This window comes from Callionymus lyra, chromosome 6, assembly GCF_982586985.1.
Source record: "Callionymus lyra chromosome 6, fCalLyr1.hap1.1, whole genome shotgun sequence".
In the NCBI taxonomy this organism is placed as follows: domain Eukaryota; kingdom Metazoa; phylum Chordata; class Actinopteri; order Syngnathiformes; family Callionymidae; genus Callionymus; species Callionymus lyra.
The window spans coordinates 21,246,290-21,265,421 of NC_141823.1; the positions used below are offsets into that span (position 1 = coordinate 21,246,290).

Below are 19,132 nucleotides of genomic sequence, written 5' to 3' on the forward strand. Positions count from 1 at the left end.
GATTTAGTAGTGAACAACTTCAGGCTTCATCCGGCTCCTCAAACTCCACAGTCTCGAGAAGACCCTGAAAACAGAAGTAGTGGGAGTTGCTGTAGACCAGAGGTTGGTTGGGTCTTGAGCCCATGACTTCTGGTTTCAAAGATGCGAAAGGGTTTATTCCACTTCCCTTCATGTCCATCTCCAACTCCAGCAGAATCTGCAGCGAGTACGTCATCTCAGTTTCACTGTTGGTGAGAACAAAAAAAACAGAAGCTGATTTATAATCTTTCATCTTCTGACGTCTTGTCGCGTCACCTTGAATCTTAACCTCATACCTGAGTGCGGTGAACATGGCAGGAATCTCATAGTCTCTCAAGAGCAGAAGAGTTGGAAGCCAGCCCTCCTCCAGACCCTGACTGGCATCGAAACCTTGAAAATAACACAAAGCGGATTGAAAATCATTGATGAGCTTGAATCATTGAACATATTTGAACCTAACTGATAGTTGTTGATGAAACGGCTGATGAGGATTCATGATACATTAGGTGACAGTGACCATGTTTTTCTTTCTGCTCTATCTTTGTGAACGGAACCACGCGGTATTTTCTATCTGAGAGCGCCCTCTTCCATAAAATGAGATACTGTATCATGAAGCCTCAACCACTGTTTCATGAAACCTCATTAACTCATAACTAACATTTTTTGTCTTTCTATTTAGTTTCTTTCGGCAATTGATTTTTATCCTTGTACCTTGAGAGGATCTTTTCAGATTCTACCAATGTATTTAAAACTCTAAAATCATGTGTAACTAAGTAAAAAAAAAAGTTAATTATTGACCTTAGATAGGGTATTAAGCCATCATAATTCTATTATATCATCACTGTATACTGTGTAATTTTATATACATTTTAGATGGATAGATAAACTTTATTAATCCATCTGGAGATCTTCTTCGGGAAATGGGTTTCCAAATCACAGTAGATAAAGACGATAGATTTATATAAAACTGGATAAAGAACAAAGTGAAATAAAAAGAACAAAATCTAAGTATACATAACACAGGAATCAATATCAAAGGAAATAACACAAAGACAAGGACACAAAGATTATCTTTTCACTCTGCTCCTGCCCTCAAATTCAGAATTATAGTCTAATAGAACGAGGAATGAATGAGTCCCCGAGTCTATTAGTGTTGCATCTTGGGAGATTTTATCTATTTATAAAAGAACAAAAGATAAACATGAGACATTTATAAGATAGATATTGTTTGTCAGACACTAAAACCAAGAACTTAACGAAGTTGTTATTAGAGTCGAACAAGTAATGAATAATTAAAATAAGAAACATTTCCGTGTGATTCGTTTTATAGTTTTACTCTGATCTCACAAGGGCCACATCGATGAAACTGCTTACCTGGATTGAACCCGACCACCAGGTCTGGTTTCGCTGCTTCCTCTTTCTCTACAAGCTCCTCCCAGAACTGGTGGTACAATCCTCTGTAGGCGCTGATGTAGACCCTCTGCCTGGGGCCAAAAGCCCTGAGCGGCGGCCTCTTGATCGGCCCGTCGGCGACCTCCGGTCCCACCATCACTATCTCTATGCCCTGGTGTCCCGGGAACATGTGGTTCAGCTCGTCGTAGTCCGTCACTCTGGCCGCGAGAGTCTCGCTGAGTGCCGCTCCCACCAGGTGGATGGTGAGGGGCTTCTTGTTGGGGTGCAGACCAAACAGTCTCAGCCCGCAGGCAATGGTGAGCGGCCTTGAGAAGAACCCGCTGCAAACCCTCCAGAGAGACTTCTTCAGATCCTCATCCCTGGGCCTGGGTCTGCCCGCATCTGTCCACAGGTCTTTCATCTTGACTCCATCCAGGATGTGCTGCAGGTGACCTGAGAGGTCCCCCTGCATGCTGAGCCAGTCGTCCCAGTTCTTCACCTCGGACTGGGGCCGGGACCACTTCTTAGTGGGAAACGGAAGCTCTCCTGAAAGTCCAGAGCAACATTTACTAAAGATGCCAAAATCATTTCTCAATGATTACCTTTGGAAACAAGCCTCTGCACGACTCTGTCGACGGCTGCCACCCCGAGCTGTGGGCAGAACCTCTTGTGCTTGGACCAGTCGTTCTTCTGACAATCTTTGCTGCAGTAGCAGACGCTCAGACACCTGCAGACGGAAGTAAACAGCCACGAGGCGCTCATTAAATATTCAACGAAATGGACGGATTTGAACTCATTTACCTCGAACAACGCTTGAGGCTTCCCGGGTCTGGAAGCTGATTTGGCGTTTTCTCGCAGCAAGCACAGAGTTTGAAAGAGTCCGCCATTTTCTCAAACTTCTCTTTTTGGGAGGGGAATGCTCCGGGTTTGGTAGCAGGAGGGGTCCTGGAACCAGAGGGGAGAAGTATAAATCTGATTTTGATATTGTCTTTTAATTTTTTGAGGTTCATTTCATCTCAATTATCTCTGTATTTGTTCTCTTTCACCAACTAAATCCTAGTTTCAAACACTTGCATCTTAAGGATGACGTTCGCTGTTGATCATACAAAGTTTCTGGACGATTATCTATTGATTATTACTATTTTAGTGTTTTGTTTTGAAAAGTTATTGGATTTTTTCTGAAGAAAACTAATATTGTGACTATTAACACGTCAAGATGCTTGTTTCAGTCAATTTACTCAAAAAATAAACCCAAAAAATGAGCAAAAAAAATGGTTTTATATTGTGGGGAAATGACAATTATACTGTATCGATCATCTAGATTTAGCAGACATTTCACTTGTTTCATATTAAAGTCAGGCTCAGCTGTACTTTAGGTCAAACCTACACACTGAAAGAACTGTAACAAATCTCTCGATGGTTCCAGCAAGTCTCTGCTCAAGGACAGACATCTGCGTAAGTCAACTGATTATTTCTAAAAGACATAAACTGCGGTAACTTTCCACTACGACCACGTGTTGCACGGCCATCTTAGAACTCAATTGTTTAGAGTAGCTAATCAATCAAACAAGCGGGAATGACCAGAGGCGTTTACCTTAATAAATTCATACTATGAAAGATTCTTGAATACTCATACTTGAAGACGTCTCTGCGATAGATATCTGTTTTGCCTAGAGTCCATGATAATGTAGGTTGTATCTCTGACTTTGCTTATTTCACTAAACAATTTTTTTTCTTTTAAACTCATTACTCATTTTCGGGAGGGGTCGTTTCATCAGAACAAAACCCCAACAATATGAAGGTCTGTGAATATAATTCCCATGTTAAACTGGTCTGAGCTGCAAAAAAGGTTGGGAAAACCCTGCTCTAGATATGTTCGGTGCCACTCTTGTTACGACACAGTTACGACAGGTGGTTCTATTTATGGCTGGAGTCATTAACACCGACATGTCAGCATCACACCAAACCTCATTAGAACATGCAGAGAAACTACTTTGACTTTACAGTGTCAGGAACGTCACAAACTAAGCAGCAACATCTCGGAAGGTTCAAAGAAATCTGTGCGGTTGTTTCATCTGCTTGGATCAAGAGAATTTGATTCGAAAAAGGTTGACGGATAGATTTTCTAATCTCAGAAAATAAGGTATTGTAAGACACACTTACCGCCCGTGTTTCTGTCACGCTGAAGTGAAACAACTGAACGACACAGTTGGTTTGTTCTCTCGCTGCTGCTCTGGTTTGTTAGTCAAGAGTGTGTCGGGGGGCTGCTGTCTTCGACCCACCTGTGCTTTTCCTTCTAGAACCATCTGACATCTCCGGGCTTTTCCTGAGTCAGGAAGAAGAGAGAACGTTCTTGGCTACTATAGTTTTGACGGTAATCAGGACAGACAGTGTTTTTTCAACAACGCAGAAAAATCAAACCTAGAAAAACAGACATTTCTAGGAAGAGACGCAACAATAAACAGGATTATTGAGTTTGATGAAATGAAACGTTTAATCAGGATCACAAAACTGTGCTTCCTTCACTGGTAACTAACTAGAAATGGGTGAAATTTGAGTGTGACTTGTTGATCTTATGCAGACATTTTAAAATAACAATATATTTGAAATAAGTTATATAACTGTGAAAATGATTGTTTTTATTATTTAATAAAAACGGTATGTAAATTAAAATAAATAATCATAATAATAATGCACATAATCTACAGAATTAATAGACAATAGAAACTAATGGATGTAGTTGTTGTCGTAAAATCACGGAAAGATATTGTGGATCAACATTCATCAAAAGATTTGTCACATATTTTTTGACAAAACATAAATTAAGATTAAATGAAATATTTAGTTTAATACACTGATGATTTTTTATCAACCTTTGGGAATATTTGTGGTGAAAAACTGAATAATCAAACAATTGTGGTAAAGAAAGTTGACTTTGGTGATACCAAGTGAAAATGTATGCGAGTGTGTGAATAAAATCAACAAAATGATCAAAGATATTGAAATATTTTCATGTTGTTTAAATGAAGAAGAGGAAGCTGGAGCACACGATCAGAAGAGAGTGAAAAGAAGAGAGCGATATGGAGGAAGAAGAATGTTACAAGAGGAAGATGAAGACAAAAATATGAATGTGTTGGAGACAGACATGGGTAAATACAGGCAGAGTGATCAATATATGTTAGGATGGGGGATGTGCTGCTCTGGCAACCCATGCTTTCCAGTCTTCCTAACAGAAACTGACAATTGAATTGTATTGTTACAGATAAAAAAGAGATCTTGATACAGAACATAACTGCGAGACAGCAGTCTTGTCTTTGTGGGAAATTTATTTCATTTTAACTTCAAGTGACACATTTCCATTTCAAGTCAATACTGAACTGATTTGTTAGACTCATCATGATGAACGTTCACAATCAAATCCTGCTTTAAATTCACTTAATTCCTAATATCTCTGTATTTTCACCAAAAAGATCTGATTTAAAAAAACTAAAAAAGAATGTATTCAAATACGTTTACAGAGTTCACAGATCTTCCTTCAACTAGACATATGATAGTTTCATTTCAATGGCTCATACTTTCATTAAATGAAACGGATCAAAGAAAATCTTAAATATAAAATAGATCAAATTTAAAGATTCTCATATTGTTCTATTAAATATATTTGTCCATGGTATTGGGTCATCATAAATTTGCTTAAACACCTCTTAACAAACACTGACACAAACAAACAAACACCAAATCATCTGTTGTCGTATCAACTGTCCCAGGTGTCACTTGTCCTCTGAAGAAGCTCATTCTTGGAACGTCCACGGTGACGAGGCCTTAAAGATCCGAGCCCTCCAGCTCCTGTCGTGGCAACATGCCTTGGAAACGTAGGTAGTGGGAGTTGCAGTAGACCTGGGTCTTGTTGGGGCAGCTCTGCACCTGCTCCGGCTTCTGGGACGAGAACGGGTTCGGACCGCTGTCCCGGATGTGCATCTCCAACTCCAGCAGGATCTGCAGCGAGGCCTCCAGCTCCGCCTCACTGTGGCAGACAGAATTTTTACTATCAAAGTGTCAAATATCCTTCAAAATAAATATAATATAAAATAAATTAATTAATACAAATAAGAATATAAGCCACTGTGACTCCATGTTGTTGCTTCCAAACTTAAAGTTTATCGACTGTCATCGATTAACTTTAAGGACTGTTTCAATACTCACCTGAACACAGTGAAGAAAGTAGGGACGCAATAGTCTCTGAGCAAGAGGAGAGACGGCAGCCATCCTTCCAGCAGACCCGGGGTAGCATGGAAACCTGTCGGGAAAAATTTAATTATTGACCATTTAGATTCTTAATACATCCAAGTCATGGTTATGCAAGTGGTTCCAAAGAGCAACTGGACTCTGTAGAGTTCACCTCTCGTCCAAGAAGCTTCTTCAGTTCTTAATGGGATGAGTCAGGAGCCAATATACAATATATATCCTGCTAGTGACAAGAACCAAGAACAACTTCTGGGATGAGACGTGAAACATCCTCCTAGAACTTTACATAGTCCAGTAGACTCGCTTCGGAAAAATGATTAACATGAAGATATTTTTGCTGGAAGTCAACATCTTGAATCCAAATTAAATCTGTTTATAAAAACTAACGACGATTAAATAAATAACCTTATATTTAAACACAAACTCAAACGTTTTTATTTAACATTGTGTTCGAGCCACACGGGGGCAGCAAACATCAGCCGCAGACACGTTCAGCCTCACACCAGTATTTACACTTCAAGCTGAAAGATACATTCAGAGCAGCTCGAGTTTCTCAACACCCGCATTAAAAGTTAACCTCTATTTTTTTTTTTACTTCTACGGAAAAGAGAGAAAATCTCCAAGTCATGAGTTTTTTCAAACGAGGGTTCACATCCCTAATTTAGGGAATTTTCTCCTCTGAAACATGAAATAAATATATACATAAATGTTAATTACTATTATTAATAACAGTGTTCATGTTTTGCGTGTGCATATGTGTGTGTGTGTGTTTACTTAACCTGGAATAAGGGACTCCAATAGTTTGGGGGGCACATTTTGGTGTCCCCGATAAAATGTGTTGTACATGCTCGAATGCGAATTAATATCTAAAAATCACAGATGTCCACAAAAGGGACTTTTTTTTTCCATCTGTGTACAATCTTGAATATGAGGTACTACATCCTGTCATGTCCCTAATCCGTCTATCATGTCTGACAAATTGTGTCACTGTTGAAGAAATAATGTATTGGAAAAAAAGTAGTTTTTAGATTTAGATTTAAATAAATATCTGCTTTTTTGTTAAACCAGGGTTTTTGTTTAGATCTAGTGAAAGTTTCAGCCGCTCTTCAAACTATTACACAACTACACAAATGTAGGGGTGTCACCAACGAAGTACTGTGTCCCCGAAAAGTAGCCTAAGTGTGCATGTGTGTGCGAGTGGGCGGGTACATTTCCTGTTAAACGTGATAGTATCTCACAGTCAAAGCAAAAAAAAATCCGCCGCGAATCACAAAAAAAACGATGTTCTGAAAACAACAAGTTGAGGCTGTTGTTTCAATGAGATAATCTGACGAAAACCTGCCTCCTGCGTGATGTTGATGTAACAAAAAGCCATTGTTCTCCGGGGAAGAGCCACCACTTACCACCGCACAGTCTCTCTCAGCCGAGCGACACAGACAGTAAAAAGCACTTACTGAGCTGTCGGATCGTCACGCTGCAAACAACCAGACAGCCAAGGACTCTTTCCTCAGCAGAAGAGTTTATGTTCAATTTGCGTGATTCAATCTTGTCGGCGACACGACTCTCAAAAGTCTCGCCATCTTACAGTTTTCAAGTGTGTATCGTTGCTACACACACACATTTAAAAATGACTTTTTAGAAAGCATCACCAGGAAAACTTGCCTCGATAGGGATGCATTTATTCAGGGCCTACATCGACCTTCAGGAAGAGGACTGAAGGTCAAGCTGGTCCGAAAACAATAAAACCCAGCAGGCCGAGCTAGAACATCCGTTATCTCTCCCTGGAGCAGAATTAATGAGACATAGATAAACCAGCGGTGTGAGCTGAAAACAGAGAATGCTATAAAGCTTTAAATGTTTCAGCTGTTCACTGGTGTGTGTGTGTGTGTGTGTGTGTGACACACAGATGGTATCATGTTATCGTCTCCTCCACACACTTGTCCGTGCAGAAAAAGGGGGATTTCCGCTGAATAATGGATGCCGGGACAGGAGCGTGCCCGAGGAAACACTTCTCATGACGATGAAACATTTACCAGCGAGCGAGCGTTCAAGCATTTAGGCCCCGCAGGAGGTGAGGTGACAAAGCGACTCCACTGTTAATGACAGCGAAGAGATTCAAATTCAGTCGCACTGAAGGAGGGAGGAGTTTGGGCTCATTTAGGGGCCATGAATATATACTGGGATTCTTGTAAGGGACCGTGAAGCCAACAGAAAGAAAAAACAAATAAAGATGCTATGTGACAAAATAATAATAGACCCCTGAAGTGGCTCTTATCTCAGGAATGACCACAATCACTACTTAACTTCCTGTTCAATATACAATATACATGCAAAAGTTTGGGCCCCCCTGAGGAAAATCCCTGCATCAGTTTGTCACTTGCTGAGCTTTTGAAGCAGCAACTTAATTTGAACATATGTTAACACCCCAAAGAAATAATTCCATTAATATTTAGTAGAGCCTAGATAGATACAGTAGATCTAGATGGAGAGATGGAGAGATGGAGAGATGGATGGATGGATGGATGGATGGATGGATGGATGGAGAGATGGATGGATGGATGGATGGATGGATGGATGGATGGATGGATGGATGGATGGATGGATGGATGGATGGATGGATGGATGGATGGATGGATGGATGGATGGATGGATGGATGGATGGATGGATGGATGGATGGATGGATGGATGGATGGATGGATGGATGGATGGATACAACTTTTGCATACCACTGTACATTTCGACTTCGCAGCTAAAACAACGAAATACCGCAAGATGCCGGCGATGACTGGGGACTAGAGGATACAGTCAGATTTGAAAGCAAATGAAAGCAGTTACGACTTCGTCAAGAGTCACGTGGTCTGTATATTTTGCAACACCAGAGACAAGTACTCGACAATACTTTTCCTTGATTTTCTGGAACTCCTGTTGTGTTATCTTGCCCTTTAAAGTATATACTTATTGAGTATTGTTTTGATTGTTTAAGCGCTTTGTGACCCTGGTCTGGAAAAGCGCTATACAAATAAAAATTACTTACTAACTTATTTACTTACAAATATATCCTTATCCTACAGTATCAAAATACATCGTATCATTGCCCCTGTATCATATTGACAGACTCTTGCCAATATACTCTTATTTAAACCCTCTTTTCCAGTAACCATCGACCTTGTTTTTCCAACAGCAGTGAAATAGATAGATATAGAACTTTATTGATCCCTCAGGAGGTCTCCTTCGGGAAATTGTTTAGACAGTGAAGTCTAAGTTCCTGCTGGAGAAACTCTCGCACCCCCCTCTGGCCTCCTCAGCTGTCAAAGGGCACGTGTTCAAGTCCCTCAGAGAGACCCCGAGACTTGCTTCAAAAACACACAGAACCCTTCAAGGGAATTCTTTTTGTGATCACATATCACTCGTCATTAAAGCCTCTTCTTCCTCCACAGAGTCATAAGCAGTGGGTCCGGCGTGTGAAGACGTCACCCGGGCGTCTCGACAGCCGAGCAGGATGACTGATCCCAGTATATTTAGCTCCAATGGGGCTTGAAACGACGAGTGTGGCGGGGGTGATGGTGCACCTGGGCCGGAGCTTTACTGCTGCTTGGAGGGTTACGGGGGTCAGGGAGCGCATTCGGTTCGGAGCTTAGGAGGCGCGAGCACAAAGTGCTTCTTTAATGAGCCGGCGCTCATAGTTTGGGAGTTTCACATAGTTGTTGACGGCTCTAGCTCCGAGATATAGAATCCCAGTTGGCTATTGTCCCTCATGTGGCTGGTTTTCTTTTAGCAAAGTCACAGTGGAGCTAGTCTTTGAAAGTCGCTTAAAAAACATTCTCATAGTGAAACAGTATTTGCCAGCTCAGCACTTATTTTTGTCTTAATTAAAATATGCTAACCTAGCTAGTATAGCATATACTCTCAGGATTACTTCACCTTCACAACAGTTTCTACTATGTGTTGCGGGGTGGTGAAGTTAATCTTAATGCTGTCTAACTCCAAAGAAGAGTTAATAAATCCTCATATCGTGAGGTAACTTGTCTGCTTGAGAACTTGGCTCCTGCAAGTGTTTGATTGTTGACATTTTCTGTCAGTATTGTCACTTAAAGAAACTGTGTCTGCTCAAAAGCCAAAACATGGAAATGTTATGGGGTAGTTTATGGAGGTCAATGTTATTCTTTAATGTTCAAAAATAAGTTGCTTGACTAAAATATCAATAACAACATTTATAATTATAATAATTTAACCATTTTTTTTAAATTTAGGTAACTTTTTTGTTTATTGAAGGAACTTTTGAAAATATTCTTTTTATTGGAGCAACCTATTTGAGTGAAATCTTTATTTTTTGAGTAACTTTATTTTTAATTCAACCAACCTTTTTTGTTCAAAATAACCTTTTTAATGAAAATGTATATTTTTTTTGTAATTTAAGAAAACTTTCATACCCTGAAGCAACTTCTTTATTTAAATATTTTTCTTTTCTTTTTATTGAAGCTACTTTTTTCACTTAATTTTCTTGATTGAAAATTAAATATTTTTCTATTGAAGAAGACTTTTCAATGACATTTTTTTTAAATTCAGAAATGTTTTTTGTCTTTATCAAAGTACCATTGAAGTTTTTTTTTAAATGGATTGTATTGATTGATTTTTTAAATTGAACTTTTGATTATGACAAAGCAACTTTTTTATTTAGATATTTTTTTAATTGAAGTAAGTTTTCTTTTTATTGAAGCTACTTTATTTCTATGGCACCTTGATTGAAAACATCAAGCCTCTTGTTAAAAATGGAATAAAGAAAAAACAAATCTACCTTCATGTTGGTCTGACTATTATTCTATATTTTATTCTATAAAGAAAACAACTATAGTACAGCACCCACAGAATACTAGTTTAAGACAAGGAATACAAATTGGATAACAAAAGAGAGGGCAGGAAAATTCCACAACCATTCATTACATAAAAGTTGTCATTGTGAGTTTGATTGATTTATTTTTGAGAGCTCATCAAATGTACGGAAAACCAGTTTCGTAAACGACTTATCCAAGTGCCGGGATTCATTATCTCTCATCCATCTCATCCATCCGCCTCAATTGTTCATTCGTCACACAAATCTCCAATAAAGGTCCGACCCGGTGCAAATAAACAGCTCCAATCCACTGAGTTATGAGTCTGAGCTCCAACGTGGAGACGCTATTACGAGCTGAGAGCTTCTATTTATAGAGCCATCATGGATCACATCAGCCTGAGGTTTCCTTCTTCTCTCAGGTCAACGACCAGCATCTGTTTCTGTCGCATAATAGTGGAGAACATACCTGGATGGAATCCGAACACCAGGTCCGGTTTCGCCGCTTTCTCCTTCTCCACCAGCTCCTCCCAGAACTGGTGGTACAGACCCTTGTAGGCGCTGATGTAGACCCTGCTTCTGGGGCCAAAAGCTCTCAGAGGAGGCCTCATGATGGGCCCGTCCACCACCTCCGGTCCCACCATGACAACCTCTATGCCCTGATGTCCCGGGAACATCTTGTTCAGCTCGTCGTAGTCGGTGACTCTGGCCCCCATGGTCTCGTTGTGCGACGCCCCGGCTATGTGAATGGTCAGCGGTTTCCCGTACGGGTCCAGGCCGTACCTCTGGACGGCCGTTCCCACCGTGAGGACCCGGGACAGGAACTCGCTCTGGATCCGCCACAGTGACTGCTGGAGGTCGGCGTCGTCGGGCCGGGGTCTGCTGGCGTTCTTCCAGAGGGCCTCCATGTTTGCGGCGGACAGGACGGCGTGCAGACGTGAGGCGTGGTCTCCTTGCATGGGAAGCCAGTCCTCCCAGCTCCGGACCTGATCCGCCGGCTTGCTCCACTTGTCGGTGACGAGTGGAAGGTCCCCTGTTTGATCACAGTTTGAGTCGAGTTCGTCTGGTTCTACACCTCAAAAACACTCTCATAATGAACCACTCCCATGATGCTTTGCCGCCCAGCCAACCAACAAACACTTGTTGTTGTATTAACTTAAAATAAACAGTCCAAATACTTCAATTCTTCCTTCTAAACACCATGAAAAGTACTGTGTACTCACCAGTGAACATCAGCCACTCCACCAGTCTGTCGATGGCCACCAGACGAAGCATCTTGCAGAACTTTTTATGCTGAGGCCAGTTGCTTCTTTGACACTCTTTGGAGCAGTAGTACACATTGAGGCACCTGAGGAAGGCGATGGGATGTAGATTTAAAAAGAGCACTGAGACCAAGAATACCACCACCGAGGAGACATGACATGATTCAAGAATTGTGTTGACAACTTAAATTTCCTTGCTTGAGCCGAACCTGTTCTCCCTGTAGTGTTGCGTTGGTTTACTCTAGGCACTCCGGTTTCCTCCCACAGTACTAAGTACATACTGTTTTTTTTGTCACCATAGGCTGGCAACCTGTTCAGGGTGTCCCCCGCCTCTCACCCTAAGTAGCTACTAAACCCGAATTTTGCAGTCAGTTAAGGCAATGACATTTTTTTTGCCTTTATGATATTTACATGAAAAAAACAGCAGATACATTTTCGGCAGAGGTAATAAAAAATGTATTTGAGGATTTTGATCAGGGGTGAGCAATTATATTTCTTCAGGGGCCACATTTATTCATATACTGTAGCTGCTGTAAGGGGCCGTCAAGCAAAAATAAGGAAGGGTACAAATAAAGAATTTAATATGATGGAAATAAAATAAATACATAAACAAAAGGACATTTTAAAATGAGCTTATTCTTAATTTAATTGTATATAATCCTATTATAGTTTTTTTATTACTACAAAAATACAATTTCATTTTAAGATACATTCATATATTTTACCATTTCAAATAAAATACATCAAATGTTTAATACGTGTTACTATAGGATCTTTTTTAATTAATTAAATTAATTATTATTTTATATACATAAAAAATATGTTATATAAAAGCACTATGAAAAGAATAAAACAAAAAACCATTAAAATGATAAATAAAAGGCAAAAAAGGAGATTCAAACAACTATCTTTAGGAAAATATATGTATTTACAAAAATACATGATAAAGAAATTATTTTATTTTATATATTTTTTATTAAAATTATCATATACAAGCACTATAAGAAAAAAAAAAATTTAAACAAAGATCTTTGGGAAAATTTATGTAGGTTTAACTAGTTATAGTATTGATGGAAACTGATTTTAAATATTTTTAATTGGACAGTTTTATAGTATTATTTAAATTTCATGTGGGGAATATATGGAGTCTGCACATCGATGGAGTCTTTGTCCAGGTCTGATCTAAGATCAAGGGAGTCAAACTCAATCATACAACCAAACTAAATGTATATTTAACAGGAAGTACAGATGTTATATTGTTTTCTTATTCTAAGAGGCTGTTTTTGTTTTCCTTCGCCAAAGAAAACTCATGTTCTTCAACATCACTTTTACTCCAATAGTCTCTGTAAGAGATTATAATCTATTCATTACCTTCATATCTCACCACATCAACATGAACATCAATCTACTTGTCGAAGGGGCCGGGTGGTCTATGAACAAAAGCTTTTTGTTTTACGTTCTATATTTGACCTCGTGGGTCACTCATGACACCGTAACATTTGGGATCATGTGACGGCAGGAATTCCCGAGTCAATCGTGTGACTGCGGGCTCTGTGGTGAGATAATGTGTGTGTGTCAGCCGGAGACTATAACGCTTTACGCCGCGGCCATTTGCAGATTTAAAGGCTTCAATATTTACACTCAAACTTTCAGCAGCTGCTGATCGCTGTCACCGCGCGTATTAAAGGTTCTAATCCTGCCAGAGGAGGCGTTGAAGCTGATCGTTCCAGGCTATTTCAGAGCTGGAGGTGCGCTTCATTAGACTGAAAAAATAGTTTTTATCTTCAAGAGACGCTATATATATATCTATATCTATATCTATATCTATATCTTTATCTATATCTTTATCTATATATATCCATCTATTGTTGAGAACTTAACTCGATGTAGCAGAATTTAGAGACAAGGTTGTAACTGCTTTCATTTGTTTCAAAACCAAAATATGTCCAGCTTTAAAAGCTGCTGTATCCTCTCGTCCTCAGTCAATCATCAGAATGTCTTTGCTGGATTTCATAGTTTCTTTAGCTGCGGATTATATTTGCTAATATATATTGGTTTATTGTAAATGACAAATAGAGTTATTTGAACCTACACACACGTTATTGAAATTTAAACTATAACAGAACAATAATGAAAATGTCAAGTTTACTTTGTATTAGTGTTTCCGGTCCCTGCCCTTTCTCTCGCTCTCTCTTGACAGTTCCCCGGACTGTGCTCCGCGGGATCTTCAGCTGCTGACAATCAGGCAATCAACCACCAGGGATGAAGCCCAGACACACCTGAGTGTCAGCGTTATTTGTTCTTCCTCGGTGAGTTGCCTTCTAATTTTTGTTTCTCCTCTTCCCTAGTGGATCTCGTGCCTTGCAGCCACTCCCGCCCTGAACTCTCTTTCTCTTGGACATTTGTTGGACTTCACGGACAATTGTGATCGGACTGAGATACGGATTCGCTTAACTCTATTGTTTTATGAATTGAGATAACGGACTCTAGGATACTACTTCCATCTTGTGGACATTTGTTGTTTTATGCACTGTGTTGTGTGTGTTGTATTAAACTGTATTTTTTCACCACTGTCGTTGGTCTTTTATCATAACACTTGGGTCTTTGTTTATTTAATCACTACAGACAATATGATTTGAAAGCCAAAGAAAGAGCAAGTTAATTGATGCAGCATTGCGAAAGAAAACGAAAATACAATATATCAGTGTACTCATTATTTCTCAAAATCAATGATGGCAGGCCACTTTCAGCCCTTGAAAGATGAGATGAGGTCCAAAACAAAATCTCCTAATTTTTTACAGCTGGCTTCCTCAACTCAATTCCTATTAAGTAATTGGTATTTGTATAGTGCTTTTCTAGACCAGGGTCACAAAGCGCTTAAACAATCAAAACAATCCCCAGTAAAATGTATCCCAAAAAGGTCAAGATGACACCGCAAACAACACAGGAGTCTCAGAAAATGAAGGAAAAAGCTGCACGAATAAAAATGTCTTGATGTTATGCACTGCAACCTTGTTTACAGACAGGTTTCTTTTTTTTTTCTTTCATTGAGTTCGATACTTTGTGAATGGAATTAAAAAATTCTGGATGAATTATCTTAATTTAAAAATGTTATAATTGAACATCATGGTCCATAAATCCAAGGTTTTTAATAAGTGACTTATACTCTTTTACTCTTTTAAACTTTTTTCTATTCGCTTGTTTTTGGGTTGTTTATGGTTTATTAACTTGTCTAGTGTTACGATAGTTCTATAACCTAATTTAAACTAATTTAAACTTAAAAGAGTATTTTGACATGCTGCAGAAGAAAACATCAACCTACAATCCTCTTTATCCTCGTCTCCAACAGAGATATCAACTGTGGAAAACATGACTTACACAAAAACCTTCCTGTCACATCAGTCTTCAGTCAAATCCACCAAACAACTGTCACCACCAGTCAGTCTCCGGGGAGAGACAGCTGAGGATTTCTGATAAACCCGAGCGATCAGACCCAGAGAGAAGCAAACAGGGAACTTGGGCCACAACAGTATGAGCGTCAGTGCTGTGAGGTAGTTACGCTGCAGGAAGCTGCTGTTAATAGTTTGAATGACAGTTTAGCTATATTTGCACCGAGCTATTGTCCCCCAGGACTAATCATCATGTGGGCCCTGATAGAAAAGCTACCGGAGGATTTAGACCCGACTAATGCCAGTGAAACAATATCCTGATTTTGTAGCTCCGACTATTACAAGAAATCACTCTTTTATTAGAATAAGATTGTTGATGAGAGGCTCACTTGACACAGCGCTTCAGAGTCTGGCCCTCGCCCAGATGTTCGGGCAGTTTGGTACAGCCGGTGCAGAACTTGAAGGTCTCCTCCATCTTCTGGAACATCTCTTTGTAGTTACGGAACGCGATTCCCTGAGGTTTCCCCTCGAGGGCAGCTCTGTTGGGGTCGAAACATTTCATTGAGACGGAGAACAAATCTACCAAACCATGCCTTTTTTAGGAAAAAAAAAAAAAACACTGAGAAAAAACACATATCAGTAACACAAATATATTTCCATCCTCAGGCGTACATATATATATATTTTCTATTAATTGTAACAACCATATTTTTTTTTTAGAGCAGCTAAAATCTTCTTAACTGAGAAGATGCACTCAATTTGTCAACTTTAAATACACTGATTATTATTTTCTTTTTGTAAAAATCAAAATCTGATACACATTATTTTTAATTATAATAAAATATTCTAATCTTGTAATGTAAAAAGACAGTTAGTGATTCAATTACACCTAAGAATGACCAGTTAAGCAAACAAATATACCATTTTAGTTCAAAGGATTTGTCTATAATATACCTTCAAGTCATTGTATTGCCTCGCAGCACATTCACCCATAACTAGCATAAGTGTTATCAAAACACAGCTAATATTCTGCAACACTTTGTGTTGCTATTTGACAAAGTCCAGTTCCAGTTTAGATAACCTGACATACACCAAACCTCTCGGAGCGGAAACAGAAGTGTAAATATCTACATAAAGCAAAAGCCAGAGGCATTTTGAGTCACGATGTTGAGCTTCCCATATTTGTCTGTTTGCCTAAAGTTTAACAGGATATTCACAGGCTGGACTTCATTCTAAATATTTGTCTCTGAGGAAACTAAAGTTAAATAACACTGCAGTTATAGTTTAGATATATATGTAGAGATGGGATGGACATAAATGACCCATTAAACTGTACTTACTTAAAAAACATATTTTTATAGCATAAAGGGCCTCATTTTGGAAAAAAAATGAAGAGAATTTGGTTTAAAAAATAAATCAAATTGAATGAAAATGTGAATTGTAGGCACATGTGGAGTATTGGTTAATTGGACTGGTGTCCCTTTAGTGTGCATCTTGTGTGTTCTCCCTGTGCTTTTGTAAGAAAGTAAGTAATTTGTATTTATATAGCGCTTTGCCAGACCAGGGTCACAAAGCGCTTAAACAATCAAAACAAATTTCAATAAAGTATAAACTTCAAAGGTCAAGATAATACTGAGAACAACACAGGAGTTCCAGAAAATCAAGGAAAAGCCTGAACAAATAAAAACGTCTTAAGATGTTTCTTAAAGGAGTCAGTAGATCATCAAACACAGAGAGAGAGGAAGATCGTTCAAAAGCTTAGGAGCAACAGCTTGGAAGGATTTCTCTCCTCTGGTCCTGAACCGTGTGCGAGGAACCATCAGTAGATTCTGATCCACAGACCTCAGAGCCCGAGCTGGGGTGTCAGGCTGGATCAGATCACTGATGTAAGGAGGAGCCTGACCATGAATAGATCTGAAAGTAAGTTGTAGGTTTACTCCAGGGACTCTGGTTTCCTCTCATAGTCTAAAACATACAGATATTGATTGATAACTCAAGAATGTCTGTAAGTATGTGTTTATGATCTTTGTGTGCCCCGCAATAGGCGGTCATCCTGTCCAAGGGGGTCCCCTGCCCCTCACCCTATGCAGCTGGGATAGGCTCAAGCCACAGTGAGCTACAGCAAGAAATTGAATTAACTTGGACTCTGGGGACAAGTTCTGAGTTTAGATGTATTACAGACACACATATTTATAGATGTTGTTAGACAGAGGTCCATGTCCAGGTACCTGTACTGTCCATAGTCCTTCATGTTGAGCTTGTCCAGGATGACCTTAGAGAGTCCAGGGACGCGAGAATCCAGAGAGAAGAAAGCTGACTTGTCGGAGAAGACGCTGTCAGTCCCGGGAGCGTAGGACTGCGGTAGCGCTGGGATCTGGGCCTCCATGTTTGAATGAATCTCTGCGAGAAACAAGATCATCTATCAACGTCAGCGGCTGTCATCGTGAAGATACGTTTGAAAACGGTGGATGATGGTGAACTCCTGGTACATGGATCTAAAGTGAGAGGTTTTCAATTATTGTCATCCACCAGACACACGTCTATTTCAAGAGGGTTTTTTTTTTGTTCAGGCCAAAATAGCAAGAGACGCAGGATCACAGTGGCTTTGAAACACACCCCTAAAGCCCCGATGACAGAAGCCCCCCCCCCCCCCTCTGTCATCCTCCTACTGCTGCTGAAAATACACCTGTAAGTATATGAATATATATATATATATATATATATATATATATATATATGATTTAACTTCCGTTTAAAACGTCATTAAGATGGCGGCCATTTAGGCTGGTTAGTGTCCATCGAACCATACTCAGTTTTATGGGCGTTTTAGTACAACAATTTAGTGTGCATGGTGCACTAAATTTCGCATACTAAGAATTGAGACGCACTTACGCACTAAAAATACTAACTTTGAGTACGCAAGTATGCGATTTGAGACACAGCACAGAAGTTTTAACGTTGATGTTCGTCAAGAGTCAATATGATTTGTAAATTCAGCAACACCAGAGTCTAATACTCGTGCAATACTACAAATATATCCTTGTTATACAGTATCACAATATATCGTATCGCCAGATTCTTGACAATATACACCCCAAGTATCAGCCATGTGGAACCACCTCAGAGTAGAAAACCTTTTGCCAGGGAGTTTAAAAATAAAGTCTTCAGCCATGAAACGGCTCCGACAGCTTAAGAACCACATTTAAGAAACTTTATCTTCCCAATGTCATACTGCGTGAATGATTCGGCCTTATCAACTTAGCAGACCAAATTGAAAAACCCGGATCTAATGAGTTCCTTCCTTGCATATCAGCAGAGCACCACAGGGGCTTGGAAATGAAGAGATTTCCCACCAGAGGCAATTTTTTTTTCCCTCTGCTGTGCGACTGTCACGCTGCACTCATCTACCAACCGCGTCTGCTGCTGAGTCGACACATTGTCGTGGCGTTAATTTGATGATCCAGAGAAGGAATCCAGCAGATAACCCCGAAGCATTCATACCTTCAGTTCCGGAACGGACAGTTTTCTTCCTCTCCTAGGTGGGATCCTCGCGGTGAATGACGGCTCCTTGTGCACACGTGTCAACACCGGTGTCACTATCTCTCGGAGCCTTGGCAGCGTCTCATCGGGGGTCTGGAGAAATGTTTCCTCTTTTAGAGCAAAGGTGGGGGGACGGGTCGCTCTGGGTGGTTCAGAGGTGGGGGGGGGGGGTCATGGAGAAAGTTGGACAGACAGGAGGGGGTGTGGGGTGGAGGCGAGGAAGGTTAAACAAGGGCAGAGAGGAGGTTCTCAGACAGGGGGGGTTAGGGGGGTCATAAAAAGGCACAGGTGGGCTGCAACACTTGTTTTTTAAAATTACTGTTTTGTAAAATTGTTTATAAGCACCGTGTCATTCTACGAAACTGTTTTTTTGTGTCATGAGCCGTGAAAAGTCTCATTGAAGTGAAGTTTACTAAACCTGTAAGTTTGGTCCATTAATATAAGGCCCACATTAGAT

At 39.8% G+C, this 19,132-nt stretch overlaps 2 protein-coding genes across 2 annotated transcripts; both read right to left on the reverse strand.

Moving 5' to 3' along the window:
- Nucleotides 1–19: 19 nt before the first annotated feature.
- LOC148077544 (putative protein MSS51 homolog, mitochondrial) lies at nucleotides 20–2,328 on the reverse strand. Its single transcript, XM_087793225.1, has 5 exons — nucleotides 2,212–2,328; nucleotides 2,013–2,137; nucleotides 1,393–1,956; nucleotides 315–408; nucleotides 20–224 (listed from the first exon to the last, which is right to left on the reverse strand). The coding sequence occupies exons 1-5, from the start codon at nucleotides 2,295–2,297 to the stop codon at nucleotides 20–22; spliced, it is 1,074 nt and encodes a 357-aa protein (XP_087649351.1). The 5' UTR covers nucleotides 2,298–2,328.
- A 2,406-nt stretch (nucleotides 2,329–4,734) lies between these two features.
- LOC148077545 (putative protein MSS51 homolog, mitochondrial) lies at nucleotides 4,735–18,755 on the reverse strand. The gene is made up of 7 exons (XM_087794203.1): nucleotides 18,637–18,755; nucleotides 17,364–17,535; nucleotides 15,525–15,674; nucleotides 11,708–11,832; nucleotides 10,954–11,517; nucleotides 5,614–5,707; nucleotides 4,735–5,434 (listed from the first exon to the last, which is right to left on the reverse strand). The coding sequence occupies exons 2-7, from the start codon at nucleotides 17,519–17,521 to the stop codon at nucleotides 5,233–5,235; spliced, it is 1,293 nt and encodes a 430-aa protein (XP_087650329.1). The 5' UTR covers nucleotides 17,522–17,535; nucleotides 18,637–18,755; the 3' UTR covers nucleotides 4,735–5,232.
- Between the last annotated feature and the right edge of the window lie 377 nt (nucleotides 18,756–19,132).

Coding starts and splice junctions, on each gene's coding strand:
- LOC148077544 (XM_087793225.1), bottom strand. CDS start 2,297: ATGGCGGACTCTTTCAAACTCTGTGCTTGCTGCGAGAAAACGCCAAAT. Junction 409..1,392: donor GGTGGTCGGGTTCAATCCAG/GTAAGCAGTTTC, acceptor GTTATTTTCAAG/GTTTCGATGCCAGTCAGGGT. Junction 225..314: donor GCCATGTTCACCGCACTCAG/GTATGAGGTTAA, acceptor TCTCACCAACAG/TGAAACTGAGATGACGTACT.
- LOC148077545 (XM_087794203.1), bottom strand. CDS start 17,521: ATGGAGGCCCAGATCCCAGCGCTACCGCAGTCCTACGCTCCCGGGACT. Junction 11,518..11,707: donor GGAGTGGCTGATGTTCACTG/GTGAGTACACAG, acceptor GTGATCAAACAG/GGGACCTTCCACTCGTCACC. Junction 5,708..10,953: donor GGTGTTCGGATTCCATCCAG/GTATGTTCTCCA, acceptor TTTTCCCGACAG/GTTTCCATGCTACCCCGGGT.